Genomic DNA, 26,744 nt, shown 5'->3' on the forward strand with positions numbered 1-26,744 from the left:
ATACAGGTGCGCCATTTTTTATCTTGTACACCATTATTTTTACTGTATCTTTTATGTTTAGATTCACAAATACCACCATTGTGTTATAACTGCCTACAGTGTTCAGTACACTACCATGCTGTATAGGTTTGTAGCCTAGGAGCAATAGGCTGTAATATAGCCTAGGTGTGTAGTGGGGTAGACCACCTAGGTGTGTTTAAGTACTCTGTGATGTTTGCACAATGACAAAACCCCCTAATGATGCATTTCTCAGAATGTATCCCCATCATTAAGTGGCACGTGACTATAGTGACAGTTTAACATTTAGATGCCTTTTTTCCTTGCCCCAATTGCCCTGACCTGGGTCTTGTCACAAAGCTAGAAAGTATGAGAGCTGAGTATCAAACCCCACTTTCCCAGATCCTACTACTCTTATGGAAACAGATACAGTATGTCCACTTTGCTGTTTCTGGTACTGGGCAGGGCTGACGCCAGAGGGCCTCTTCCCCTGGGCTGGCCAATGGATGAAGCACCAACCTCAGTCCGCTTGTCATTCCCCAGCTGGACCATACCAGCTCCCACCCACAATGGGCATGCACAGCATCTAAGTCTTTCCACATTTGCTAGGGCTCACACTGGGCTGAGCACTGTGGGGAGCTGGGGGCTCGCTAGTGAACAAGGAGACCTGGACCTGTCCTGTGGGAGCCTGTGTATGCCCCAAGATGCACAGCATGAGGACTACCTGGTCGACCCACTGTCCAATCTAACAGCTCCTGTGCACACACCTTATATCAAACTCAGGAGGCCAACGCTGCCAGAGTCGGGAATGAACAAATGTTAGAACTCCTCTGGGAAAGGCCAACCATCCTACCAAAGACAAGAGCACATGGCCTCCAGGCCTATACCAAACCCCTCAATTCCTATCAATGTGCTGAGTGTTGTTTAGTTTGTTGCCAACCACTGTTGAGCTTCACAGCTACCGGGGGTCTGCATGGAACACACTCTGGCAGAAAGTCAAAAGTGGCACTTCGTAACTGACTCAAGCAGTGGAGATGTGCAGTCCTCTTTCAAAACTTCTGATTATGGTGAGGAACAAGTGTCACTCTGATGCCAGTGTGCCTTAAACCCTTCCTTGAAGTTGGCTAATCCCTCTCTCTTGAACAAAAACGTCAGGATTTAGGTCCAGAGCTTTGGCAGGCAACAATATAGGATTACAATTTAGTATTTTCTTCATTGCATTTTTTAATATTCATTTACGTTTGTATTCAAGTTTTACTTATGGCTAGTGATAGCAGTATTTACTAGTTACTGGCAGGATGTTGTTAGGATCAAAGAGAGTGCCGTGAATGTGAGAATGAAGTGACAGCGTTGGGAGTTACAGTTTGAATCATGGCTCTGCCACGGTCTTGGAAAAATAACAAACTTTTCGAACCTCATTTTTTCCTTCATAAAATGGATGTGCTGACTTGGAAGATACTCCCCTGCTTCCAAAAATAAGGATATAAAAAGTACTGTGTGTCCAGCGCACTCATAGTACGAATGGAACGGAAGGTTCTAGTACTGAAACTCAACAGCGAAGCACATGAACATAAATGTCACAACAAAGCTGGTTTCATCTCTGGTTTTATTAACTAGCCACAGGCCACCTAGGTGAAAGTCACTCTCATTTCTCTAATAGCTTAGTTTTTAAGGTATAATTACCATAACCTAGCTAAGTACCAGCTATGTACATGAACATATTCCTTTCCATAGGACTCTGTGTTTTCAAGGTTACTTAAATATAACATAACCAGAATCCATAATTCCGTATATATTTCCACAACAGAAAATGTTTTATCCTTCCAAGTCATTTAACATCACTATCAATACACAAATGATAAAAAGCACAATGTTTTTGCAAAAATTTTCCCTGTACAATCCAAATAGTCATACCAATGTCATCAGTCTCTAGATTGGTATTGCTTATGCAAAATGTTATCATTTGGAAGAAGCAGGGTGAAGGGAAAACAGGATGTCTCTATTATTTTTCCATTTTCAAAATAAGTTAAAGTTAAAAAAATGTTACTCATGAAAATGACAGTATAAACATTGCAGCTCAAAATTTAAGACAAAAATTTGAATGGCCTTAGGAGAGCTTGGGAGTCACCTGACAGAGGTGATACCTCAGTCAGTGGGACAGTGAGGCTCAATGAAAAAGGCTTACTTATGTATAAGGCTCATTTCTAATTCTGGCAGTGATAAACATTACACGGTCTGCTCTCCCCAACTGCTAGACCAAGAAGCCCCCGAACTGGCTTCAGCTAACAAGGAAGAATGTGAGAGGGAGACAGGCCCCCTAATTTTGTGAAAACTGAGCGAGGGAATACTCTCTCTATAATTTATTTCAGGCACTGTGCACTTGAAACTCACTCAATGACTTGCGCAATCCCGGGCTGACAGTGTGCCAGGGCTCGGAGCCGGATCGGGACCCAGGCCTCACTGGGTTTCATCTCGGGCCCTGCGACTGCACCAGCGAGTCGGCCTGGCTCAGGGCCAGCTTGTCCTTTTTCTCTTTCTGCAAGACCTGCTCCTCCCACAGCGCCTGGTCCACCTGATCGTCGGTAAGCACGACGGGCTGGTACTTTTCATCGAAGAGACGCTCGTTGGCCTCCGAGTGTAGCTGATGGGACCCGACGACGCGCAAATGTGCCGGCAGATGGAGGAACTCGTCATCGTTGATGTCGCAGTCGCGCATCCGAGCCCCCAGCACCCACCAGCGGCCCACGAAACCCACGTCCAGGATCCGGTCCGGGAACTCAGCCCAGCGGGGCTGCAGATAGCGGCAGCGGGCTTGGTAGAGGCTGGCCTGGGCGTCGTAGGGCGCCTCGTACACCAGCGAACACAGGCCCAAGTTCACGTGGCGCAGGCGACCGCGGCCCCGCAGCCAAAGCAACCGTTGCACATAGGCTTCTGAGTCGCGGTTGCGCGTGGAGGGCGCCAGCAGCAGGAGGGCCCCCGAAGCATCAAGCAGCGCCTCCTCAAAGGCCGCCTCGCTCGGCGCCAGCGCGCAGCAGGTCGCCGCGCCGCCCAACAGCCCCACGTACACGGCTGCCCGTCCCGGCCGGGCCCGCGCCGCCGCCGCCGCGTCCCCACAGGCCTCCGCGTAGTCCCTTAACAGCGCGCGGGCCCAGGTGCCTGAAGGGAGAGAAGCGTGGTGACAGGAGTTCAGCCGCTGCGGCCACCTAACCCACCGCTTCCTGACACTCGCCGCTACTCACCCAACCGCGCCCACACGCCCGGCTTCGCGGCTGCCGCGTTCCCAGCCTCTCCGCGGCTTCGCGACCAAAGTCTCTTCAGAGCGGCGGCCGCCATCCTCTTCCGGCTTGGTGTCCGTTCTCCGAAGAGAAACGCCAGCGATTCGAAATAAAAGGCCCCGCGAGTCTCATTTGCGCAAGCGCCAATATCGCCGGAAATGGTTTCCCATCGGAAGATGAAAGAACACGGACCGTCGCCGGATGTTGCTGTCTGGGATAAGTGGGATTGAACGGCGAGTAGGCGGGTCGCGCAGGCGCAGCAACTCTTGGCCACGCCGCCAGAGACGGCCTCAGGTGAGACGGCGTCAGGTGGGGAGCTTCGTCCTTTTCATCTGTGGGTTAGGGGCGGTGAGTTCATGCCCTCGTGGGTGCGGTTAGACGCCAGACCAAGCTCGGGGCTGAGGGAGGGGTACCGAGTGGGGTTGGGGGCGGACTCGATCGACCTCTGTCCTCAGAGCGGGATGCAGTGACACCCCTGGACGACCATGGCAGCGGCCGACGAGCTGGCTTTCCATGGTGAGTGCAGCTGCGACCTGGCTCGACCTTCTACTCCCTCCGCCGGCCAGAATTTCCTATCCAGGTCCCACCTCATATCACGAGCCGCAGTCAGTTGTGAACCCCGACCCCAGCCACGAAACCCAGCCCTAACTCGAAGCCCACTTCATCCCTGAACTCAGACCACAAACCCGGACCGCCACTCCAAATCAGACTCCATCCCAGAACCAGCCCTCATTTGTCACCCCAAATCCCCAAAATCGAGGAAGCTGGGCCCTGAATTGGGGAGAACACTTGAGGTGGCCATGGTTAGAGTCATGGACCCCAGGTGAGCCATGGGTCAAACTAAATTGTCTTGACCTCCCAAACATGCCTGTGTCCCATAATTGTTCTCGATAGAGTTTGAGGAAGCCACTAATCTGCTGGCTGAGACCCCAGATGCGGCCACCACCAGCAGAAGTGATGAGCTGACCCCACAGGGGCACGTGGCTGTGGCCATGGGCTCGGATGGCAGCTATGGAGCTGAGAATGAAGTGGAGGAGAGTGACAAGACCGCGGTGAGTCCTTGTGCCCTGCCTCTGTTCAGCGCCCAGTTGACCCAGGCTGGAAGGGCAAGCACTGAAAGCCTGCGCTGTGCAGCTTCTACAGGAGGAGAAGCAGCAGCCCGGGTTCTGGACCTTTGGCTACTATCAGAGCTTCTTTGATGTGGACACCTCACAGGTCAGGCCCGGGAAGCTGGTGGGATGGGGCTCGGAGTCACGCTTGGGGTTCACCTATTCACTGAGCACTGTGTACCAGGCCCTGGGCAGGTTGCTGGGGATACACATGTAGGGGAACAAGAGCTTCCCCCCAGGCTTGCAGAAGTTAACTGGTGTGCAGTAAGGATTGTGGTGTGGTGACTCGGGCTTTAGGTAATACAGCGGATGCACATGATAGGATGACTTAGAGAAAGGTTTTCTCAAGAAAGTGAGGAGTTTGCTGAGACTTAAAGGAGAAGGAAGACTTGGCTGGGCAGAGTGGAAGGCAGCATAAGTATGTTTCAGGCACAGAAAACATCATGTACAGTGGACCAAAGATGGGGGAAGGCATGAACTATCACAGAAGCTACCTGTCAATCTGGTTGGAGAGTGAGAGGTGGAGAATAGGCAGGTAGAAGCCAGATCACAGAGGGCCTTGTGAGCTATGGTAAGGAATTTGGGTTTTATCCCGGGGATGCTCTTGGGAGTCATGGAGAAGAGAGGATTGAGTGGAACAAGGAGATAGGCAATGTGGAAGGTGCAACAGAGGCCCCAGGCCAGGGCAGGAGATGGTAAACCAGGGCTGCCGAGTAGAGGACCTATTGGAGATGTGGGAAGGAAAATGCCCAGGACTTGTTGACCTTCCTTACTGGGATTGGGGGAGGCAACAAGGACAGCCTAGTAAAGAGGAAGGTGGCAGGCCTGGAAGTTGTCAGAGTGGTGGGACACTGGAATACTGAATGGAGGCTGGCCAGGGGAAGGGCCCCCAGGCCATGCGAACAGCCTATCAATCCTAGAGAGAAGAGCCGATTCCTTTCAGTATGGAGAGAGGTGGAAGGGCAGCAGAGAGGGAGCCTCTAAGGTCGGGGCAGGAGCTTGGCCTCTTTCCTCTGTGGGTGGTGAGGAGCCCCGACAGGTTTCCATCCTGGGCCCTGGATGTGCCCCCCAGGTCCTGGACCGGATCAAAGGCTCACTGCTGCCCCGACCTGGCCACAACTTTGTACGGCACCATCTGCGGAATCGGCCTGACCTATATGGTGAGTAAGGTTGTGCTTTAAGCTCTTTCAATTATTCATTTAGCAGATGGGGACTGAGAGCCTGGAGTATAGCTGAGAAGAAAGCAGAGTCACTCATGGAGAGCATGGAATTTACACTGTTCAGTGAGACAGAGACATAAAAGGTTGCAGAGGGTGACAGGGTTAGGAAGAGAAGCAGTTGGTCTACAGGATGAGAGTGGCTACTTTACATGGGTTGGTCACCCTCTGAGAAGGGTGAAGGAATGAGCCTTATTGGTGTCAGGATTGGGGTTGGAAAGACCTAAGGAAAGAGCATTCCAGGGGGGTATAAACTCTGGCAGAAACACCTGAACCGGAGGGCAGCACTGTCATTAGAGCAGAGTGAGGTGCCAAGAGGCCATCGAGGTGACAGATTACAGGCCTCCTAAGCTTTGGTGAGAAGGGATCTGGGATCTTAGCTAAATGTTCTTAGGTGCCCTCTGGCCACTGTGGGGGATGAGGGCGGATGACAGGAGACCAGGGAAGATGTGCCCGCCGTGGTCCAGCTGCGGGATGGTGTTGGGGCCTGGCCCGGGGGGAGAGGACTGGTTGGATTTAGGCCTATGCCTTGAAGGTAAAGCTGACAGAATTCGCCAACTCCCTAGATGTGTGGTGGAGAGGCACCAAAGAGGGCACCAAGGTTATTTCCTGGACTATGAGAAAGATGGAGTTGTTATTTATTCATGGGAAAAGCTGGGCAGGTTTGAGAGGAAAGAGCAAGTATGGTGGAGTGGAGAGGGAGATATGCACATGGAAACGTTGCCTGTAAACCTGAGGTTCCAGGCAGAGACCCAGACTTGAGACGTTTGGGAGTCTTCAGCCTAGAGGTGGCACAAAACCCTGAGGTTGGACAAGGTCATGCAAGAGGTGAGGAGAGAGGGGCCGAGAACTGGGCCTAGCCGGCTCCCTATCATTAAAGAGGTCAGGGAGTCAAAGAAGTTGAGGAATTTCCAGTGACGTGAGACAGAAGCCAAGAGCGTGAAGTGGCGGGCGGCAGAGGAGGTCAGCTTCATCAAAGGCTGTTGAAAGGCCAAGAAAGGTGAGGGGTGAGAGCCAGCACTGGATTCGCCACATGGTCGTCGTCGAGTAGTTAGCCCAGGGCTTGGAAGGAGGCTGGACAAAATAGGACAAGTCACCTGTCCTGGGAGCTCTGGGTCTGGAACCAGACTGCACCCCATCTACAGGCCCTTTCTGGATCTGTGCCACACTGGCCTTCGTCCTGGCCATTACTGGCAACCTGACACTGGTGCTGGCCCAACAGAGGGACCCCTCCATCCACTACAGCCCCCAGTTCCACAAGGGTAAGCAAAGTGGGCAAGGCCCAGCACCTGGTGGGGCAGAGTCACCATAGGGCCCCGGGGTCACAGAACTATCTGCCTTGCCCTGCAGTGACCATGGCTGGCATCACCATCTACTGCTACGCCTGGCTGGTGCCACTGGCGCTGTGGGGCTTTCTGCGGTGGCGCAAGGGTGTCCGGGAGCGCGTGGGGCCCTTCACCTTCCTGGAGACCGTGTGTGTCTACGGCTACTCGCTCTTTGTCTTCATCCCAACCGTGGTGAGTGCGGCCCAGGGGTCGGGGCAGCAGGTGCCATGGAAACACACTTGTTAGTCAGCTGCCCATGTCGCCCCCAGGTTCTTTGGCTGATCCCTGTCCCATGGCTACAGTGGCTCCTTGGGGCGCTGGCTCTGGCACTGTCAGCCACTGGCCTAGTGTTCACCCTGTGGCCCATCGTCCGTGAGGACACCAGGTTGGTGGCCTCTCTGCTGCTGTCTGCCGTTGTGCTGCTCCATGCCCTCCTGGCCATGGGCTGTAAGGTATGGGTCTGGGGTGGTCATGGCTGGACCTTGGGGTCAGCTTGCTGGCCCTGATGCTGACCCCAGGTGGGTCTTGGTTCAGTTTTATTTCTTCCAGCCGCTGCCTCCAGTGCACGTGGCACCTCCACTTCAGGCCACATCCCTGCCTCCAAACGTACTCCTGATATCCACCCTGCCGAGGACCATGGCAACTTAGGAAGGCCCAAGTAAGGAACTGTTTCCAGCTATGGCATAGGGGCTTCCAGCTCCCTTCCCTCTCCCCTTCCCTGGCAGGGTGTGACATCACAGGGCCACTGCTAGGAGTCTCTCTCTTTCAGGTCCAACCTGAGGAGATACCTTTGCCTGCCCTTCCCCCCAATGGCTGAAGGCCCTTTGACACTTCAAGATCACTCTGCTACTTTCCAGACTTTTCTTACAAAGCAAACACTTTTATTTTCTATGCAAAGGTGATTCAGAGAATTTATATAAAGGCGGGAGAGGGGTGGCTGAGCAGGGAGCTTCCAGTGCAGTTGTCACCCCATGGGCCACCTGCTGGGCCTTCTGCTTCCCCTGACTTGGACAGGCAGAAGAGCAAATGGGGCCATCCCAGCTTAGCCAGGACTGCCTTCCTGTTGGAGACAGGCACCCAAGGATGTGGCAGTGGCTGCTCCCTGCCACCCAGGGTGCCCAGTTAGCAGGGCCTAGCCTCAGCTCCAGCACATCCGATTTTGGGGTGTTAGAAAGAGGGAACAGAAATAGAAGAAAATTGCCTGTGCTGAAACATACATTTCCTTGTTTATTTTTTTCTATTTTTTGGAGGGAAAGGTCCCTGCAAAACCCCTTCCCAGGCTGGGAGGGGACCAAAATGCCATCATCGTAGTAGGGACTGGAACATCTACAAATATTGAGGGAAATACATAGGCCTAATGTTAGCTACAAGGAAAAAAAGACTCCTTCCATGACAGATCCTTGAGGTTTCTGCGTCTGCCCCCAATGGCTGACAGTGACCCGCCCCTCCAGGCCCACAGGCCATCTGTTTTGGTGAGGTTGGGGAACCCGCAGGGGCTCAGGGACAGGACAGCAGCAAGAGGCAAGGGCCAAGGACGGAGGGCCTTCCCGACAGCTGGGGTGGGTTGTACATTCAAGTGTGAGGTGAACCCTTTTGTGGGAGGGGGCTGGGGGCTGCACAGGCCTGGCCCCACTCTGTCCTGAAGACCCGGCAGGGCTGCCCCTCACCACTAAGCCTCTGAGTTGGGAGAGGGGCTGCTGGCTCGGCCCGGCCGGCCTGGTTTCTCAGAGGGTCTGTGGATTGACACTGGTTCTTTTCGTAAAAAAATAAAATTAAAAAAAGCAGCATGTCACGCCCATTGTGACCAAGGCCTGGTAGTTGAAAGGGAGGCCCTGCCTAGCCAGGACTGCCATCCTGCTGGAGACAGGCAAGGGGCAGGTGCCCAAGGATGGGGTGGCGGCTGTGCCTTGCCACCCGCCCCACAGGGCCTGCAGCTGTCAGGCCTGGACACGCCTGTTACGGAAGATGTTAAACCGGGGGCACGGGGGGACAGAGCTCCCACAACATGATCTTCTGTAAAGTACGGCAGCGACACACGCTCAGGGCCAAGATGTAGGTGGATGGTGGGGCAGGGGTGGCGGCGGCAACATTGTGTAAAAAAGTGTCCGAGTTCCCATAGCAAAGAGGGCTGTGACCGGTGTTTGGGCTTCTCCAGTACAGGGGTGAAAGCCGCCGGGGTGGAGGGGTGGGTGGGCAGGTCTTCATTTGGTTTCCTGGTGCTGTCAGTCTGGTCCCCGCTGGAGGGGCCTAGCTCCCGTAGTGCATGGTGTTGGTTGGGATGGACATGGGCGAGGCCATCGAGATGGCGGGGCCACCCATGGTGAACTGGCTGTTGACCGCGTAGTGGGCACTGGAGCTGCTGCCACTGCTGCCCTGGGCGCCGGAGGACCCTGTGGGGCGGGGCATGAACGCTGAGGACCAGCTCAGCCCCCTCGCCCGCCCAGCCCCACAGCAGAGTCAGAGGGAGAGACAGAGCAGGCGAGAGGGCAGGTGGGCCACCCAGCAGTCATAGCGCTCACTCCCGCGGGACCCGCTCCCTCCATTACCTTGGACAATCCCTGTGCTCATTATGGAGCCCATCCGGGAGTGGGTGTGATTGACAATCCCCGTGTTGGCTGCGCAGCAGAGGGAGGAAGGAAGGGAGACGATGTCACCGCCCCCGGCTGGCCCCGGCCCATGTTCTGCCCGCAGTGGGCGCTCCCACTCGCGATTTCACACCAGGGCACAGGGAGGGTGGACACAGCGGTGGCAGAGTGAGGCAGAGAAGAATGGAGGACCTCAGCCAGGAGCCCCAGGAAGAGGAAAAGGTGACAACAGCGATGCTAATGCAGAAGGTCCAAGCACGTGGGCCGTCCCTGGCGGCCTTCCCCCACAGCACCCAGTCTGGGCGACACTTACCTAAAGGAATCAGGTTGTTGTGGCCCACACTGGAGCCACTGGCGATAACACTGCTCAGGTCATAGGCAGTCGGCATCCCTGTGCCCAGAGAGGGAGATGTCAGGGGTGGGGACAGTGTCCTGTGCGGAGTGCAAGAAGCCAGAACTGCCAGCTTTGCCCAGGGAGCTCTGGCAGGTGTGACCAAGAAATGACCCTGCCCACCCACCCCAGCAGCACAGGGGTGACTGCTCACCAGCCACGGCCATCCCACTGCTGAGGTTGTACGTGCTGCCTGTATTCCACATGTTCTCTGAGGGGGACGTGTAGTGAGAGCCAGGCGGGGGCGAGGGCGTCGTGCCTGTGTACCTGCAGCAGACACGGACCCGTGGGCAGGGCAGAGGGGCTGCGGGCCCAGAAGGTGCCCCCCATGCAGGCCAAGTGCCCACCCTACCTGAAGAAGGGGTTCTTCAGATCCAGGAGGTTACTGGATTTGGAGCCTGTCTGGTCTACCTGGGCCACAATACTGATGTCGTAGCTCTGTCTGTGGAGAGGGCCAGGGAGGGTGGCCATGAGCGAGTTGGGTAACGGAGCCCTGCCTCCCTCAGCCCCCAGTGGCAGCTCATACCTTTTGTTGGCAATAAGCAGACATGTCCCTGAGAGCGTGTCCCCGGCCTTGGCAAACAGTGGTGACTGGAACAGGCACCGGACCTGGTACCAGTGGGTCAGGGGCTCCGTCGGGGCCGTAGACAGCCACACGGTCATTCTGCCGAGCAAGGACAGGCACATACTTGACGGCTGGAGCCACCACCCTGTGCACCTTGAGCTCTCCTCAGGTGTCTGCCCCATTTCATGGATCCCCCAGGGCCCTGGAGCTAAGACAGGCTGGCCACACAGGCCACTACACACACACACATAACACACATGAGGGGACCACAGCCGTGGGGCTTCCATCCACCCTGACACACATCTCATGAAGGACAGTCACTCAACAGGGTAAACACACTCCCTCAATAGTCAAAGGCAATCTCTCACTGCCATTTGGAAGGGACAGGAACCTGGAGGGGTCCCCAGCTCAGCTTCCAAACCAGCCGGGCCCGGGGTTCACAATTGCAAGCAGGTCCCGGGGGCTAGGACAGCAGGCTCTGCTCTATTGCACTCACATGGAGCCAATGAACGCCACGTCAAACCAGAAAGCCAGACCATGAACCAGCCCAGAATGCAGCATGTGGAATTTGAATGGGATTTCTATCCTGGAAGGCAAAAGACAGTGATTGCTGGGGAAGCTGAAGAGGGGTTGGCAGGTGCAGACTCCCAGACCTGGGTTTGCCCACCTGCACAGTGGAATGTCCGTGGGAGCCAGCAGTGGCCCAGGAGAAGGGGCATAGGGGACGGTACCTGTGCAAATCCCCTTCTTTGGCTTCTAAGAAGTTCACCGTGTACTTCACAGACTTGGCCATCAGGATCCGGATGTCAAATGTGTCCTGAGAGAGACCACAAGGTGACCTGGCTTCAGGCTTAGGCAGCGAAGCAGGGGAATCCTGTCTCTCTCCCTGAGTCTGGCTACATACACCTTCTAGGCCAGGGTCCCCACCCACCGGGCTGCGGGCCGGTAGCAGTCTGTGGCCTATTAAGAACTGGGCTGCACAGCAGGCAGTGAACAAAGCTTTATCTGTATTTACAGCCACTCCCCAGCCTCAGCTCCATCTCAGATCATCAGGCACTAGACTCTCATAGGAGCACCGATCTCGTGCCAAAAAACTTGGGGACTACTGCTCCAGGCCATTCAGCTCAAACCAGTTTGCCCTTCTTAGATATGCTGGGGAAGGATGAATTGGTACCTCATGGGGGACAATTAGATGACAGCTCTCAAAATGACAAGCGTTCATACACATTAAAGACCTAGCCGTTCCACTTCCAGTTCAACCTACGTGTGTACACATGTACAAACTCACACATGTAACTAAAGTAGCGACACTGGAAATCATCTAATTAAACCAGCGCTGGCCTCCATACAAGGCTGTGCGGACATGAAAAAAAATGAAGAAGCTCTTTGTGAACATACAGGGAACGATCTCTGAGATAAAGTGTTAAGCAAGTCCATGAAAAGGCAAGTTAGTTAGAGAACTGCTGCTGTCCATTCCCAGCTACGATGGAGATTTTCATTAGACAAACACTCCTCCCCAAAACTATGAGCCAAATAAAATAGTTGTTTGAAAGCACTGGAGAGAGACTGCAGGAGCCACGGCTTTGGAGACCAAGATCCGAGAAAGAAGGGAGATGCTTTCTGGCCTGCGCCTTTTCCCCTTGGGATGGGACATTTCAGCAGCCTCCTTGGGTGGGGAAAGCAAGGTGGGGGCTCAGGGCTGCCAATGCAGTTGGGACTCAAGGGGCCAATGCGCTAAAGAAAAGGGAAATGTGGGACTGTGAGGTGGGCGTTCACTATATATCACTTTGTAGCATTTGCCAATTCCTGAGCTGTGGGATGGGGGTTAGAGGCCAAGAAACCAAGCAGAAAGCCACTCCTGAGACACTGAAATGCTAAGGAAAGGTTCAGCAGCATATCTGGTGCTGGGAAGCTGCGGCGAGGGGCCCTGTGAACTGTGCCCTAAAAGCAGTGGTTCTCAAACTGTGGTCCCTTCCAGAGCATCAAGGTCTAAACTATTTTCATAATAAGACTCAGATATTCTCTGCCTCTTTAATTCGTTCACTCACCTGTAATATCACAACAGAGGAATGAGGAAGCACAATCCAACTGCCTTGTTAAGCCAGACATCAAGAGATTTGCAAATTAAAAATGCTGCTATTCTTCCTGAAAAGTTTTGGACGTAGTTTTTTTCTTGAAAATTCTACTTATGTTAACAGGTAATGATTTTACTATTTTTTTTTCTTTTGAAATGGATACATATTTTTAAATTTCCTGGGCTTAAGTTTTTAATACCAATATACATTGACAGTATATCAATAGATATAAGGCACATTAACAAATTTCTTTTGGATTCTCTCTTTTTAAGAATGTAAAGGGGTCCTGAGACCAAAATTTTTGAGAACTGCTGCCCTATAGGGAAATCAGGAAACATACCAGCCAAGGAGAGTTGGAAAAGCAGCCACCAAATATCTCAAATACATGATAGGACCAAGGTGATCTATCCATATGGCTACCTGCCTGAAGAAAAACAAACCCTTGGAAGGAAAAACATCACCCAGAACCTCTAAAATTTTCATTCTGGCATCTGATGACCAGGCACCAAGAGATAGGACTGAAGGATGAGAACCAAAAACCAAGAGAATAAACAAAACAATGGATATACACTTACCAAGGAAAAAAAGGTAAAAGTATAGAGAATTTCACAGAGAACTGAAATAAAAAATAAGCAAAATAAAATTCTAGAACTAAAATTAAGAATTAGGAAATAAGATTAGACATAGGAAAGAGAGGACTGGAACTGGAAGATGAACCGGTAGAATATATGAAAATGAAGCAATTGAGAGAAAAAAGGATGGAAATACAGAAGAGTTAAAATCAGCTGAGACATGGTGAAAAGATCTAATGCACATGTCATTAGAATCTTAGAAGAAAAAGAGAATGGTGTAGAGTTAAGCATGTAAAGAGATACTGCCCGAAGGTCTCTCGAAAGTAGTGAAAGACATCAAAAGGGAAAAACAATACTATATACCATATTAAAACGAAAGAAGGCAAGAGTTAAAAAGAAACAATAGAAAAATAGTTAAATGATATTTATACCCCTAAAGGACAGTAATTACATTAAATTTCAATAGTCTAAATAGTCTAATTAAAAGAAAACATCTGGTTAAAAAATAAAACCCAAATTACACTACTTACATAAGACAAATCTTAAATAATAAGAACACCAAAAGGTTACAATTAGGACAGAGAAATATATATTGTACAAAGATTAACCAATATAAAGCCAGAGTAGCTGAACTATGTCAGAAAAAAATAGACTTTAAGGCAAGAAATACCACTCGAGATAGACTTTTAATAATGACAAAAGGATCAATCCAACAGGAAGATATAACAATCCTAAACCTGTACACACCTAATAATGTAGTGTCTTGAAGATATAAAGCAAGACTTACCAGAACTAAATGGAAAAATAAATCTACAATCAGTAATAAATGGGAAAAGCAGATCAGAAAATCACTAGACAGAGATTTGACCAACATGATTAACAGTTGCGACCTGACAAAATAAGTGATTAATATACATTTTTCTCAAGTACACATAGAACATAAAAAGAGACCACATACAGCAACTCTCAACAAATTTCAAAGAACTAAAATCATAGAGTGTATGTTCTCTGACCACAGAGAAAGACAGAACAGTATGTTTATTATGCTATATGTTTTTTGAGAAAAAGATTTAAGTATATATATATATATATGTATATGTACATTTGTATAAAACTTCTGGAAAGATATACAAGAAATACTGTTTGCCTATAGGAAGGAGAACTGCATGTCTTGGGACAGAAGTGGAGAGGTTTTTCATTTTTATACTTTTCTGATTTGTGAACTGTGGGTCTATATAATCAGTTCAAAAATCTCTAATGAAAATCGATCAAATAAAATCAGTACACCAAGGATCAATTCACCTAACAGTTCACCTATATTGCATGCTTCCTCTGTGCTAAGCACTCTGCATGCATTGCCACTTTGTTCCCAACAGCTCAGAGAGCTCTGTGCAGGGGCTGAAGTGAGAGTTGAGAAGGTAAGTGGCTTCGCCTGGGCTGCAGGCTTACACCAGGCCTGACAGGAAAGCCCACACCCCACTCCCATCATCCCAGAGGGGGCCATGCCCAGTGCTAACTGCGATAGCGCCCTAGGCGCCCCACTCACCACCACAGGCTGCCGGAAGTACTCGTCCACAGCGGCGCCTCGGAGGGCCGACAGGTCCACTCCATGGAAGGATGGCTGGTACCTGCAGAAAGTCCCCGCCCCCCACCGCAAGGTCACCAGCAGCAGAAGAGGCAGGTGGGGCAGCCTGCCTTCTTTCCCAGCTGGCCCTTGTCCAGCCCAAGTCTTTCAGGTCCTGCTGAGAATGAGCAAAAAAAGAGGCAGGACATCCCTAAGAAGGGACGACTCATGCAAGGCACACTCACCAGAAGTTGGCCTTGGTGAACTGCTCCATGTAGAGTTGTTCGTCCGTGAAGGGCGCAAGGTGGACGTCACCAATGGTAGGGAACATGTTTCCTGGGAGGCAGGAAGGGGTGCTGGTGTCATGGTGGGACACATTTGAGGGCCTGGCAGAGCCTCCAAACAGTCCCAGGACCCCCAATCCTGGACCTTCCCAGCCTCGTTCATGCCTCATTCCTGCGACACAGAGGTCCTGGGCACCTACTCTGCCAGTGGCCACAGTAAGCACTTGACATGCACTGTCTTGCTAAACCTGGACGGCCAATTGGAGAGACAAGAGGGTCTGTCCTTATGTCTCATTACTAGGCTGGAAGACAGGAAGGCACCTGCCGGAGCCTAAGGAGTAAGCAAGTGGTGCCCAGGATGCAGCCAGGTCTCCAGAGCCCTGCTCCATAAGCCAGCAGTGCCTCTTAGGCGCCGTCATCCATGGACATGCAGCCAGGGACAGCGAGACAAAGTGCTCTGGACAGAACGAGGCCTGAGCCCCAGGCTACGCTGTCGGAGCCTCAGCTGAGGCCAGAGGCTGGGGGAAGGGGCGGTAAGCTGAATCCCCAGTGCTGGGACTGGCCAAGCGCTGGCAGGCAGGGGGTGCAGTTTGGCACCCCTGGTCTGGCCCATGGCTTGAAATGGGAAGGGGACAAGATCCTCCATCTGCATGACTCAAGGAACAAATGAGTCAGGGCCAGCAGCACAGAGGGACAAGGCTCCCTCGTCACCTGGCCTCCAGATGTGGACCTCTCTCCTTCCTCTATGTGGGGGAAGGGGCCCAGGTGCTAGTGGGGATCGGGCTGGGGTGGGGGAGGGGAAATGTTCCATTCTGGTCCAGAGGCCACTAGCTGGGTCACCTGCCCAGGGGGAATCTGTTAGCCCCTGGGGCATCATGGGAAAGTGTCCTGGCCCTGTAGGTACCTAAAGGCAAGCAGCTGGAGAGCCAGCTCCTTCCAATCCCCACAAAGAGCTTCCTGGGATGGGACAAAGCCACACACACGAGGCAGGGCAGAGGGCAGTGCCTGGCAGTGCGGGGAGTGTGCAGCTGCCCGTCCATCCCTATGTCCCATAAGGAGGAGCCCATTCTGCTGGGGCCACCATTCCCCAGTAGGCTTAGCCACCAAAATGGCAGAATAGGAGGAGAGTAAGTCCAGACAACTTCCCAGGCAGCCTGGTTTCCCACACTCACACCTGGGACTCGGGACCTCTCCAGAGCACCAGGAGAGGTCACAGCTGTGGGAAATGGCAGTCACCTCCCACCACCAGGAGCAGAGTCCGAGGCACGTCCTTGCATTCTGGACCAAAGGCGGGAGGCCCGAGGTGGATGCTTCCCCACAGACCAACCCACTCGTCTGCCACAGGGCTGCCACTGCACCGCTTCCCACCCCACTGTCCTGGTCAGGTCCTCCCATGCCACACGCACGCAGACACAACCCCTTGCTTATGCAGAAGTACTAAAAAATACACAACCTGAACTTAAAAACAGACACACTAGCGGACATTCAGGGCCAGGAACAGACCCCCAGGGACACAAATGGACAGGTATAAACAGTGGCCCAGTAACCAGGAGCATGGCCAGGCGGGCACAGCGACACAATGGGAGGCCACAGATGGGAACACAGGACAGCTGCCCCCACTGCACGCAGATCCCAGAACACCTGCAGCTTCCACGTTCCCAGCCATCGTCCCTGCAACACTAGAGCGCGACATGGAAAAGGCTGCCTGGAGGCTTTCAGGGGACCTGAGGGTGGCCCCTGTGTACTCTGGCCAGGCGGACTGGGGAGATAAGATGTATGGCCTCGTCTGGGGCCCAGGGTTCCCACGCCACAGCCAGCATGGTGGGGGCGGGTCAAAAGCCCAGATGCCCTTAGCACCCAGGACACCAACACAGGCCAGCAGGGGGCTGAACCACCGTTGTGCTGACTGAGCAACATCTAGGCGCTCCCCAAAAGAACTCCAGTGGGCGTGACCCCGGCCTTTAGGCCCGGAGCCAGCAGGGACACTCACCGCCGGGCCTCAGGTACTTCTTGGCATGGAGGTAGCTCTCGAGCATGCGCTCATTGAAGAGCATGTAGCCCATGGGCTCCGAGATGATGATGTCCACCTGCTCAGGGAGGGAGACCTCCTCCACCTTCCCGGGGATGACGATGATGCGCTCGGTGAGGTGGTTACTCTTCACCAAGACCTGCGGGTGGGAGGACCTCCATCTACACGCAGCCTCGGCGGCACCCTATCTCTGGCCGCCATCAGCCACAGCACCAGCCCTCCCTCAGGGCCTTCCCTACTGTAGCTCATGGTACCCTGATGTCACCCCTCACCCTGTGAGGACAACTGCTTGATGAGAAGAGAGGTGGGGATGACAAGCTTTGCTACAGCTACCAGAGCTAAATTGGGACACGCCCTCCACCCCAGCGATTCCAGTGCTAGGAATTTGTCCTACAGACATGATCGCACACAGGAGAGGTGACACGTGCATGAGGAGTTCAGTACAGTATCCGTCTGTGCTGCAAGGACCAGTGGGCACCTTAAGTGGGGTAACGGTCTAAACAAACAGTGGTCCATCCAGGCAAAGGAATGCTCTGTGGCCACGAAAAAGAGAAAGAAAGGTCTCCGTGATGACACAGTTGCAGGCACACTGTGAAGGAGCAGAGCAGGTGCGAGATGGTGGGCGGAGAAAGAGCACATGCTCGCCCCACCCAGTAGCTCTATGGAGTTTGTAGACATGTTCCTTCTCCTCTGGGGAGGGGGCTGGCGGCTGGGAATAGGGGTGGGCAGGGGAGCGCCCTCACTGTTCACCCTTTTGCGGCTCCTAAGTTTTGAACCTTATGAATGAAGGTTTCAGTGCAGAAAGAAAAACCAAAAAAATGATAACTAACACTAATGAAATGAAACACTGTTGCCACCCATTTTTAAAGATGTGGGAAGTGGGTTCAGAGAGGCAGGCCGCTCACCAGGTTTGGGATCCCACCCTGGTCTGTGTGACTACACAGTCCCCTGAAGCAAGGCCCCAAACTGCCCCTAAATCCAGGGGGTGACCATCAGTCATGGAGGGGATTCCACCTCAGGTTCAGCAAGTCTCTCCCTCCCACGACCAACTGGTTTTGGGGAAAGAGACCAAAGGAGAGAAAAAATGTCCCCAGGTTCCCTTGGATCTGAAGGTCAGGTGTCCTGGGGGCTCGTGGCAGGGCCACCTTCCCCAGGCTGGAGCAGGCAGAGCTGAAGGGCGAGAACGGGATGGGGTCCCAGTGGACTGCTGACCTCAGCGTGCTGGGCCATGGTGCTGGCCTCCACCGCATAGATCTTCCTTGCTCCAGCTTGGGCGGCGAAAAACGACAGGATCCCAGAGCCACAGCCAACATCAAGAACAATCTGAGGGAAGAAGGACCAGTGAGAACAAGACACTAGTAAAGTGACAATGATCAGAATGATATGCACATCACCAGGCTCTGGCTCCCCGTAGACCCACACCACTGAGCACCCTCTGGGGCCTGCAGCCTGCCTCCCAAAGCGTGGGCCAGCTGCCCACAGCTTGGTTTCTGAGCTGCCTGGAGCACACGGGAGCCCTGGTGCTGGATCTGAAGATTTCTGAAGATAGGTAGGATGTTAAGACTATCATATGCTCTCGGACCCAATTCAAGGACTGGCTGGGTTGTCAACTGTCTATGCAGCATGGTGGACACTTGGCTATCACAAGTGAGCCCGCAGTTTCTCGGGGAATGAGCGCTCACCAGGCAAGGACACCTCTGAGCCCTGCAGCAGGCAGGAGGGGGCAGCCCCTGACCCCAGGCCTCATGGGGGATTCCCAAACCCTGGGAGGAGCCCCTGAGGAAAGCTTACTTGTCCCCAACCCCACGGGCTCCATAGCCTGTGAATCAGCTGGGATGAGTGCTGTGGGCCACCCTGGACACTGGCTCGACAGCTGAAAGGTGTCCTTCTGGGGCCTCTGCAGCCCTTGCAGGAGGTAAAGGGGTCCAGAGGGTGTTGGGGGTGTTGATGGCAGTATCTCCTGTGTGCAGGCTGATGCCTGCCCAGAGAAGCAGCCACTGGCTGGGCTGGGGCAGGTGAGCTGCCCAAACCCTGGGGGACTGGCTGGGGGCCCTCTCGAAGGCTGCTGGTCCCATGGCGTGGGCTCTTGGAAGAGTCCCGGTTAGTGTGTGGGATCATCCCTCATTCTGGGTTTGTCTGACTGCTTCTGCATCAGCGGACTCAGGGTAACAGTTCCTGGTGGTGACATGCATGCACTCTAAAGCAGAACTGCTCAGAGCATGGCGGTGGGCACAGAGTGAGGCCCAGAAGGGGCACCGGGATGGGTGGGTTGGAAGGGCCTTGGGGTGACTCTCAGAGCTCTGGATGAACCAAAAAACAGATCTCCATCCTGGGAGAGCTGGAAGGGACTTTGCCGAAGGAGCATGTGCTGTCCGGGCCCCAAGCACCGCTCCAACATAGCACACACCAGCGGCCCCGAGAGGCATGCTGCCATGTGCAAGACAGCCCCTTCCCAGGCTGTGGCGCTCAGGCCCTGGGGTCCAGGGGCCTCAGTGTTCTGAGGGAATCCTCAGCAGCGCTGGTCATGGATGAGGTGGATGTTAAGGACCATGCGGAGAGGCCCCAAAGATACGTTGGGAAAAACACAAGCTCCCATTTGGTTTAAAGTGGAGAGAAGAAAATAAATTTTCACTTCTGAACACAGATACTCTATACTGCTCTCCCTCTTTTGAATGAGTGCACAGCACGTCCTCACATAAGGTCACTTCATTTGATGTCGTTCATTATGCTGACGAGACGCAGTAGGAACCTGACTCTTGTTTATATCAATTAGCCTATCTTCCGTACAACTGATTTTCTCATATGTCATTTCGCTTAAAGCAGCAGAACCTATCAGCGACATTGAGGACTCACTATCCACTACTTGGTAATATTAAAAAGATCTTAAAAGGAACCATGGAAATATCTAGTAAATTATACTACATCCTTGAGAGCATGTCCCAAGATATACCGTTAGGTGGGGAAAAAGTATTTTGCAGTGAAACACAATCCTATTAGAGAGAGAGAGAGAGAGAGATTTTTTTTTTAAAAGCTTAAATAACTATAAAATATATATGCTAGTATATGCATGGGAAAAATCGGGCAGTGGTTGTTCTGGAAGGAAATGACAATGGCCTCTCATGTCTATATTGTACGTAATATAGACTTGAGTTTTGACGAAAAGTAGATTTTGCTTTTGTAATCCAAAAATGTTAAAGACAAAATCCATGAGCAAAGAGAGAGAGAGAGAGGCAACTGCCAAGGTGAGGCAGGCGGGGAAACTGAGGGGAGGGGCGTGAGGCGCAGGGAGGAGGGAGGCAGGGTGGCCGCTCACCTTGTCCTTGAAGTCTGTGTGATTCTGCAGGATCGCACGCTGGTAGGTGCCCGTCCGCACGTAGTCTTGCATCATGTTCTGCTGCTGGGACAGGTAGCCATAAAACTGGAACAGAGACACGCCAATGGCACAGGGCACGCGGTAGCACAAACGTCCAAGGCCCTGGCCGGCCCTCGACAGAGGAAGGCCTGCCCACCTTGGGCACAAACCTCCAGAGGGAGGTCGAACCCTCTCTGCTGGCCCGGACCCCACTGGCAGCTGCTGGCTGCTCCAAGAGAGGGAACAGGAAGCCAGCGGCAGCCCCTAGCATGGACACTGCCACCATCATCGTGGCTGAAGGACACAGCTAGATGCCGCCTGGACCTGGAAGCCACCAGGAGAACTCAAGATTTGCCACAGGCAGGGTTCAGGGGCCGCCTGTTCCATCTTAGGGGCCCCAAAGAAGCGGAGTAGTAGATCAAACAGAACCCTAGGACTCAGAGCGCCAGGCAGGTGAGGTGCTGCGGGGTCTCTCTGTAAGACAACGGGCGATCGGGAGGCAGCGTGGCACCTGGGCAGGAGCACAGGCTTTGGCATCAGGCAGGCCTGGCTTCCCATCTTGGCTCTGTTGCATAATAGCTGTGTGACTTGGAGCAAGTCACTTAACCTCTCTGAGCCTCAGTTTTCTCATCTGCAAAATGGGGACAATAACAGTACTTACCTCCTAGAGTTGTTGGGAGGGCTCAAGTGCTTCCGTACGTTGTGGAAGCGCTTGGACCAGTGCCTGGCGTGCCCTACATGGTCAGTATATTTTAACTGCATCAGAACTCAAAACACCTATGGGCCTGAACGTCACCTGCACTCAAGTCCTTCCAGCAACCCTCCTAAACAGGCCCTGGCAACTCCGTCTCACAGATGAAGAAACTGAGGCCAACAAGCGGAGGAAACTTGCCCAAGGTTACGCGGCTAGTAAGGGGCAGAGTCAGGACGCGAACCCAGGTGGGCCTGCCCTGCGCTGCGCAGCCTCTCGGGCCCATCAGGTGGCGGCAGTCTGGCCAGGGACGGCAGGTACCCACCTGGAAATACTGCACGGCAGAGGACTCCTCCGTCCGCTCGCTGAACACCGACCGCTCCAGAGTGTGGCCCCGGCAGGTCTTCAGGATGTTGTAGAAGGAACAGAAATCTGGAAGGGGGAAGCCAGGTCATGCGCAGCCGTCTCAGGGGTGGGAGGGTTCGGATGGGCCAGTGGCCCTCTGCCTAGCTGCACGCCCTGACTTTCCTGTTGTGCGTGTGTGACTTGGCGATTTCTTTTTTCCAAAAACAATGTTGAAACTTAAGGAAAAGAAGGGTAGCCAAGACCGCCACTCAGTGGCTAACACAAAATGGCAGATGTCCCACACTCTTGGGTGAGCTGGTGGCAGTGGACCTGGCGCTGCCTCACTGAAGGGCAGGGTGACTAGAACCTTTGCAGGACACACGCCCGCCAACCCGGGCATCAGATTTCTGGGATTCGCCCCAGCAAATTACTACAAGTGGCGCACAGCAGTTTCTGTGCATGGCAGTAAACACAAGGGACGCCACCACCTCAGTGTCCCATAATGGAGGACTAGATGGACCCCAGTGGACACAGAGAAGCACGTCAGACAACTGATCACCACGAGTCTGCAGGACTGGATGTTATGCAGCCTTTTAAATGAACTATATTTATTAACATAGAATATGCCCGCTAAATTGTATCAAGTCAGAAAAAACAAAATCGCAGACAGAAAGTAACACAGTGAATGCCAGGGGCTGGGGGAGGGGCGGAATTAGTGTTCCATGGGGACAGCATTTCAGTTTGGGAAGATGAGAAAGTCTTGGAGACGGATGGTGGTGATGTTTGCACAATGTGAGTGTGTTTAATTCCACTGAACACTCAAAAAGGGTTAAAGTGGTAAATTCTTTGTTGTATCTACTTTACAATTTTAAAAACTGTTAGGACTGAAAAGAGAAAAAAGTAAAATATCAATATCCACAGAATAGAAAGGGACTAGAAGTGTTGACAATACCAGTTCTTAAAGGTTATCACTGGGGGTGTTTTCTTTAACTTATTTTCTTTTTAACAATGAACTAGAATTTTTTATGTACATAAGAAAGGAAAGGAAGTGTGGGGCATAAGAATGCCTCCGCGGGGCGGCGGGGGGGGTGGCAGGGGGACGGCGGGGGGGGGGGGGACGGCGGGGGGGCAGGAGGGGGGACCACCTGCTTTCTTTTCCCACTCTGGCCTCCTCTGCAGGTGGCAGCTCTGAAGCCAAGAGGCTGATCTAGGCCATGAGAAGTCTCCTCCAAGGTGGCACTGTGCCAAGTGAGGGGGCTCCTGGGAGCTGGCAGTGGCAATGGGCAGGTGGCCTCTCCTGCCCTAGCCCCTGCACCGCCTACCAGTCCTACTAACTTCTGCTCTCCAGTGACCAATCCCAGTTGCTAGACCTTCAGGCAGTCTCCAGCCCTGGGGGGTCCTACTGCCTCCCCTGCTGTCCCACCCCAGAGCCACCACAAACTCTCCTCAGGAGCCTCACGTATCTGCTTGTGTCCCCACTCTCACTCCCCCACCCCATCCCCCACAGGTCTGCTTAGAAGTCTCCAGTGGCTTCCCTCGGTGCTCAGAATAGAGCCCCCGCCTGCCTCATCTCGTGGAGGGCCCCAAGACCCCAGCTGCCGGGCTCCTCCGCGAAGCCAGGAGTACAGCCTGGCTGGGCAGTCAGGACAGGACTCTCAAAAGGAGGGGACATATTAGCTGAGCCCAGAAGGACCCAAAAGAGCCACGGAGGAAGCGTGCAGGGCAGAGCGTTCTGGGCAGTGAGAACGTGCTCTGCCGTGGGGACATTTCTGAATGGCAACAGAGCCTTTGCTGGGAAGGATGGATGGTCCATGAGTTAACCAGGCTCCAGGCCTGGCTGGCCACAGCCCAAAGCCTAAGGCCCCCTGGCTCTGGGAGCTCTGTGTGCCACCGGGACAGAAGGGACACCTACCGTTGGGTGTGGCGAACTGGATGAGGACGCTGTTGCAGCCCAGGGTGATGATGAAGGACTGCTTGCCCACGCGGCTGCACTCCGTCTCTCGGGACACCGAGCACTTGAACACGCACACATCTTCATCTACGAGGACAGAGGCGGGCATGAGCCAGCAGGCCCCAGGGCCAGCGAGCAAGGCTCCCTATTAACAGCTATTGTTTGAGTCGCTCACCCCGTTCCTTCATTTCCTGATTCTTCCAGGGTGCCACAAATCCCTCCCTGAAAGCGCTGCTGTGTGCCTTGCCTGCCCAGCCCATGCTAAGGCCAAGATGACGGTCAATCAGGCAGTGGGGATGCAGGGACACTGCCTGTCCAGTGGGAGAGAACTGATGTCCACAAGGCTACCAGGGCTGAGATGGGGGTTGCCAGGAGCTGTGGAGCCCAGCAAGGCATTCTGGCCTAGGATGTTCCCGCATGGAGCATGTTCTCGTGCCAGGCTCCTTGTTCATCCAGCAGACACTGAGGTGGGAAGACACAGCGACAAAAAGGGAACTTTGGCAGGGCAGAGGGTCCCAGGACCCTGCTGGGGCGCCCAGGCCCAGCTGAGGGAATCGGGCATTCAGTGTCCTAACTTTGTGTCACACAGGAGATGGGGACGTGGGGGACTATCGGCCTTCAGAGCTGAGCGAGGCTGGAGTGGAGGTCAATAAGAACCCTTGGTGGTACCTCTGCTTCCTTCAGCTGAGCCCTCTCCTCCTCGCATTTATGTGGCGTTATTGATTATGAGCAAACACCCTGGGTTCATGCCCTGCCTATGCCACTTAGCGTGTCATGAGGAAGGTCAGCCTCTCTGAGCCTAGGTTTTCTCATGCAGGAAGCATTGCATCCGCGTGCCTGCGACTGTTACTGTGACTGATAGTCATATTCAACAAGCATGTGGTACGCCCTCTTCAGCTCAACAGTGACACTTAGCATCAGCAGCAACAGGACAAACCCATACGATGCTGTGGCCCTGATGTAATGCAGTGGGACAGATATGGCATCTGTTATGCATTCTTGGCACAAGTTTTACTCCGGTCTCATCACAAAGGGACAACAGATAAGTGCCAGATCCTGGGGCTGTCTATAATACAACCTGCCTAGTCTCCTCAAAATGGCCAATGTTAGGAGATACCACCAAATTGCTGGAACTCTTCCAGAGGGAGGGAGACTTAAGAGATATGACCATCAAATGTCAAGTATGACCCTGGATTGGAGCGGAAGGAAAAACTTTTCGAAAGCTATGAAGTACAACTGGGGAAACATCAGTATGGATTGTAGATATGATCATTTTAAGTGATTCGGATGTGACAATAGCATTGGGATTCTGTAGAACGCCCTTATTCTTAGAAGACACGTGTGGAAGTATTTTGAGTGGATTCTCGTGATGTCTGCAGCTTGCTTTCAAGTGGCTCAGAGAATCAACAACAAGCTATATGTATAGAGAGAAGCACGAGTACAAATACGGCAAAATTTTCCCCATCACCCAGAAAAAACAAAATAGTCTTGAAAAAGAACAAAGTTGGAAGATTCACATTTCTTGATTTCAAAACTTAACATAAAGGTACAGTACTCAAAACGGAATTGTCCTGGCCAAAGGACAAACATAGATCAATGGAACAGAATTAGAGTCTGGAAACAAACCCTTACATTTACAGTCAACTGATTTTTAACAAGGGTGCCAAGAACATTCAGTGGGGGAGAGAATAGTCTCTTCAAGAAATGGTGCTGGGACAACTGGATTTCCACATGCAAAAAATGAAGTTAGATCATTACCTCACACCATATATAAAACCTGATTCAAATGGATCAATGACTTATATAAAAGAGTAAAAACTACATAAATTGAACTTCACAATTAAAAACTTTTCTACATCAAAAGACATTTTAAAAAAAACAACCTATAGGACGGGAGAAATATCTGCAAATCACATACCTGATAAGGATCTAGATAGAGTCCAGAATATACAAAGAACTCTTAACAACAAAAGATAAAAACAACTCAATTAAAAAATGGGCAAAGGTCTTGAAGAGACAGATTGCTCCAAAGGAGATATACGAATGGCCAACAAGCATATGGAAAGACACCATTAGTCATTAGAAAATGCAAACCAAAACCACAGAGATATCGCTTCACACCCACTAAGATGGCTATAATCTAAACAGAAAAAGAAGGGGAAATAACAAATATTGGCAAGAATGGAGAAATTGGAACCCTCATACCCTGCTTGGTAGGAACAGAAGATGGTACAGCCTCTGTGGAAAACAGTTCAGCGATTCTTCAAAAAGTTAAACATAGAGATACCATTTGATTCGGCAATCCCACTCCTAGCCAAAAGAATTGAAAGCGGGTATTCAAACAAATACCTGTATACAAATATTCAAAGTAGTACTATTCGCAATAGCCAAAAGGTAGAAATGACTCAAATGTTCAACTGCCAAATGGATAAACAAAATGGGGTGTATCCATACGACGATATTATTCGGCCATAAATAAAGGAATGGAAGATACGACACAAGATGGATGAACCTCAGAAACATTACGCCCAGTGAAAGAAGCCAGACACAAAAGGTCACGGATATATGATTCCATTTATATGAAATATCAACTCAGCAAATCCATGGAAACAGAAAGCAAACTGGTGGTTGCCAGGCACGGGGAGGAGGAGAATGGGGAACCATTTCTTAATGGACACGAGGTTTTCTTTGGATTGAAGAAAATGTTTTGAAACTAGACAGAGGTGACAGTTACGCGATACTGGGAACGTACTAAATGCCACTGAACTGTACACTTTAAAATGGTTTGTTTTATGTTATATGAATTTTATCTTGATAGAAAAAAAAAACACATCCCCAATGGGTAAACGTAGGTAAGATGGGCCTACGGGTGTTCACGGGGCCAACTCCCCGTCTCCTCCTGCGTAGTCTGAGCGCTGGGCCAGGGGCCAGGCCCTGGAGGGGGCTCCCAGGGACACAGTGTGGGTTCTGCCAAACTGCCTCACACCTCAGGAGCCAGGTGCTGCCCTCCGGGGCGGGCAGGGAGGGTAAGGGAGGGTCGGCAACGGCCAACCTCCTGTCCACAGGCAGGAGGGAAGAGCATTCTGGCAGGCTTGCGGCCACGCTGCACCCACAGGGGACCCAAGACAAGGTACTCCCAAGTCTAGCAGGTCCCAGGAACGGACCACGAACCTTGGCACGGTGTCCATGCCCATGCCCCTTCTGGGGCAGGAAATAAGCCAATCTGTCGGCTGCGGCAGGGTGACAGCGAGCAGAGCAGGGAGGACCTCTGTTTACAAAGCAGCCTGGCAACCCAACCAGTCGCCCTAGGTGCCCCGCCCGCAACCTGGCGCCGGACTGGCAACCACAAGGACCTGCGTCCAGGAGGGCTGGGCCTGAGGGCACCCCGACCTGCCCCATCACGGCAGTGGCACCCAA

At 52.6% G+C, this 26,744-nt stretch overlaps 3 protein-coding genes across 10 annotated transcripts in view; 1 reads left to right on the forward strand and 2 right to left on the reverse strand.

Moving 5' to 3' along the window:
- Positions 1 to 1,585: 1,585 nt before the first annotated feature.
- On the reverse strand, positions 1,586 to 3,390 carry TIMM29 (translocase of inner mitochondrial membrane 29). Its single transcript, XM_039873178.1, has 2 exons — positions 3,237 to 3,390; positions 1,586 to 3,153 (listed from the first exon to the last, which is right to left on the reverse strand). Exons 1-2 carry the CDS (start codon positions 3,328 to 3,330, stop codon positions 2,465 to 2,467), a joined length of 783 nt encoding a protein of 260 aa, XP_039729112.1. The 5' UTR covers positions 3,331 to 3,390; the 3' UTR covers positions 1,586 to 2,464.
- Positions 3,391 to 3,442: 52 nt separating this feature from the next.
- On the forward strand, positions 3,443 to 8,139 carry YIPF2 (Yip1 domain family member 2). Of its 5 annotated transcripts, none has more exons than XM_039873175.1 (10): positions 3,443 to 3,566; positions 3,728 to 3,788; positions 4,167 to 4,324; positions 4,407 to 4,487; positions 5,454 to 5,541; positions 6,744 to 6,860; positions 6,949 to 7,115; positions 7,193 to 7,375; positions 7,473 to 7,581; positions 7,693 to 8,139. In XM_039873175.1, the coding sequence occupies exons 2-9, from the start codon at positions 3,758 to 3,760 to the stop codon at positions 7,569 to 7,571; spliced, it is 924 nt and encodes a 307-aa protein (XP_039729109.1). In that variant the 5' UTR covers positions 3,443 to 3,566; positions 3,728 to 3,757; the 3' UTR covers positions 7,572 to 7,581; positions 7,693 to 8,139. The 5 variants fall into 5 exon arrangements, with proteins under 5 accessions (XP_039729109.1, XP_039729110.1, XP_039729111.1 ...); XM_039873176.1 differs by having other exon boundaries at positions 7,193 to 7,308; positions 7,458 to 7,581; XM_039873177.1 differs by having other exon boundaries at positions 7,193 to 7,308.
- The window catches only part of CARM1 (coactivator associated arginine methyltransferase 1), a 37,870-nt gene continuing 19,256 nt past the window's right edge, over positions 8,131 to 26,744 (reverse strand). For 2 of the 4 annotated variants that reach the window (XM_039873167.1, XM_039873169.1), the window contains exons 2-16: positions 23,289 to 23,414; positions 21,357 to 21,463; positions 20,302 to 20,406; positions 18,201 to 18,311; positions 16,950 to 17,127; positions 14,921 to 15,011; positions 14,658 to 14,739; positions 11,196 to 11,281; positions 10,961 to 11,050; positions 10,426 to 10,563; positions 10,252 to 10,341; positions 10,054 to 10,166; positions 9,822 to 9,899; positions 9,470 to 9,538; positions 8,131 to 9,313 (exon numbers count right to left, since the gene is read on the reverse strand). In XM_039873167.1, coding sequence (XP_039729101.1) covers positions 9,171 to 9,313; positions 9,470 to 9,538; positions 9,822 to 9,899; positions 10,054 to 10,166; positions 10,252 to 10,341; positions 10,426 to 10,563; positions 10,961 to 11,050; positions 11,196 to 11,281; positions 14,658 to 14,739; positions 14,921 to 15,011; positions 16,950 to 17,127; positions 18,201 to 18,311; positions 20,302 to 20,406; positions 21,357 to 21,463; positions 23,289 to 23,414 — 1,607 coding nt within the window. In that variant the 3' untranslated portion in view covers positions 8,131 to 9,170. Of the gene's footprint in view, positions 9,314 to 9,469; positions 9,539 to 9,821; positions 9,900 to 10,053; positions 10,167 to 10,251; positions 10,342 to 10,425; positions 10,564 to 10,960; positions 11,051 to 11,195; positions 11,282 to 14,657; positions 14,740 to 14,920; positions 15,012 to 16,949; positions 17,128 to 18,200; positions 18,312 to 20,301; positions 20,407 to 21,356; positions 21,464 to 23,288; positions 23,415 to 23,502; positions 23,603 to 26,744 lie in introns of those variants that run through there. The other 2 variants (XM_039873170.1, XM_039873168.1) reach the window with 2 other exon arrangements.

Source organism: Pteropus medius, unplaced genomic scaffold (genome assembly GCF_902729225.1).
Source record: "Pteropus medius unplaced genomic scaffold, Ma_sr-lr_union100, whole genome shotgun sequence".
Taxonomy (NCBI): Eukaryota; Metazoa; Chordata; class Mammalia; order Chiroptera; family Pteropodidae; genus Pteropus; species Pteropus medius.

Excerpts from the sequence above, each read along its gene's own strand:
- TIMM29 (XM_039873178.1), bottom strand. The coding sequence starts at position 3,330 with ATGGCGGCCGCCGCTCTGAAGAGACTTTGGTCGCGAAGCCGCGGAGAG. Across the intron at positions 3,154-3,236 it reads GGGCGTGTGGGCGCGGTTGG|GCACCTGGGCCCGCGCGCTG; the intron begins GTGAGTAGCGGC and ends CTCTCCCTTCAG.
- YIPF2 (XM_039873173.1), top strand. The coding sequence starts at position 3,758 with ATGGCAGCGGCCGACGAGCTGGCTTTCCATG. Across the intron at positions 3,789-4,166 it reads CGACGAGCTGGCTTTCCATG|AGTTTGAGGAAGCCACTAAT; the intron begins GTGAGTGCAGCT and ends TGTTCTCGATAG. Across the intron at positions 4,325-4,406 it reads AGGAGAGTGACAAGACCGCG|CTTCTACAGGAGGAGAAGCA; the intron begins GTGAGTCCTTGT and ends TGCGCTGTGCAG.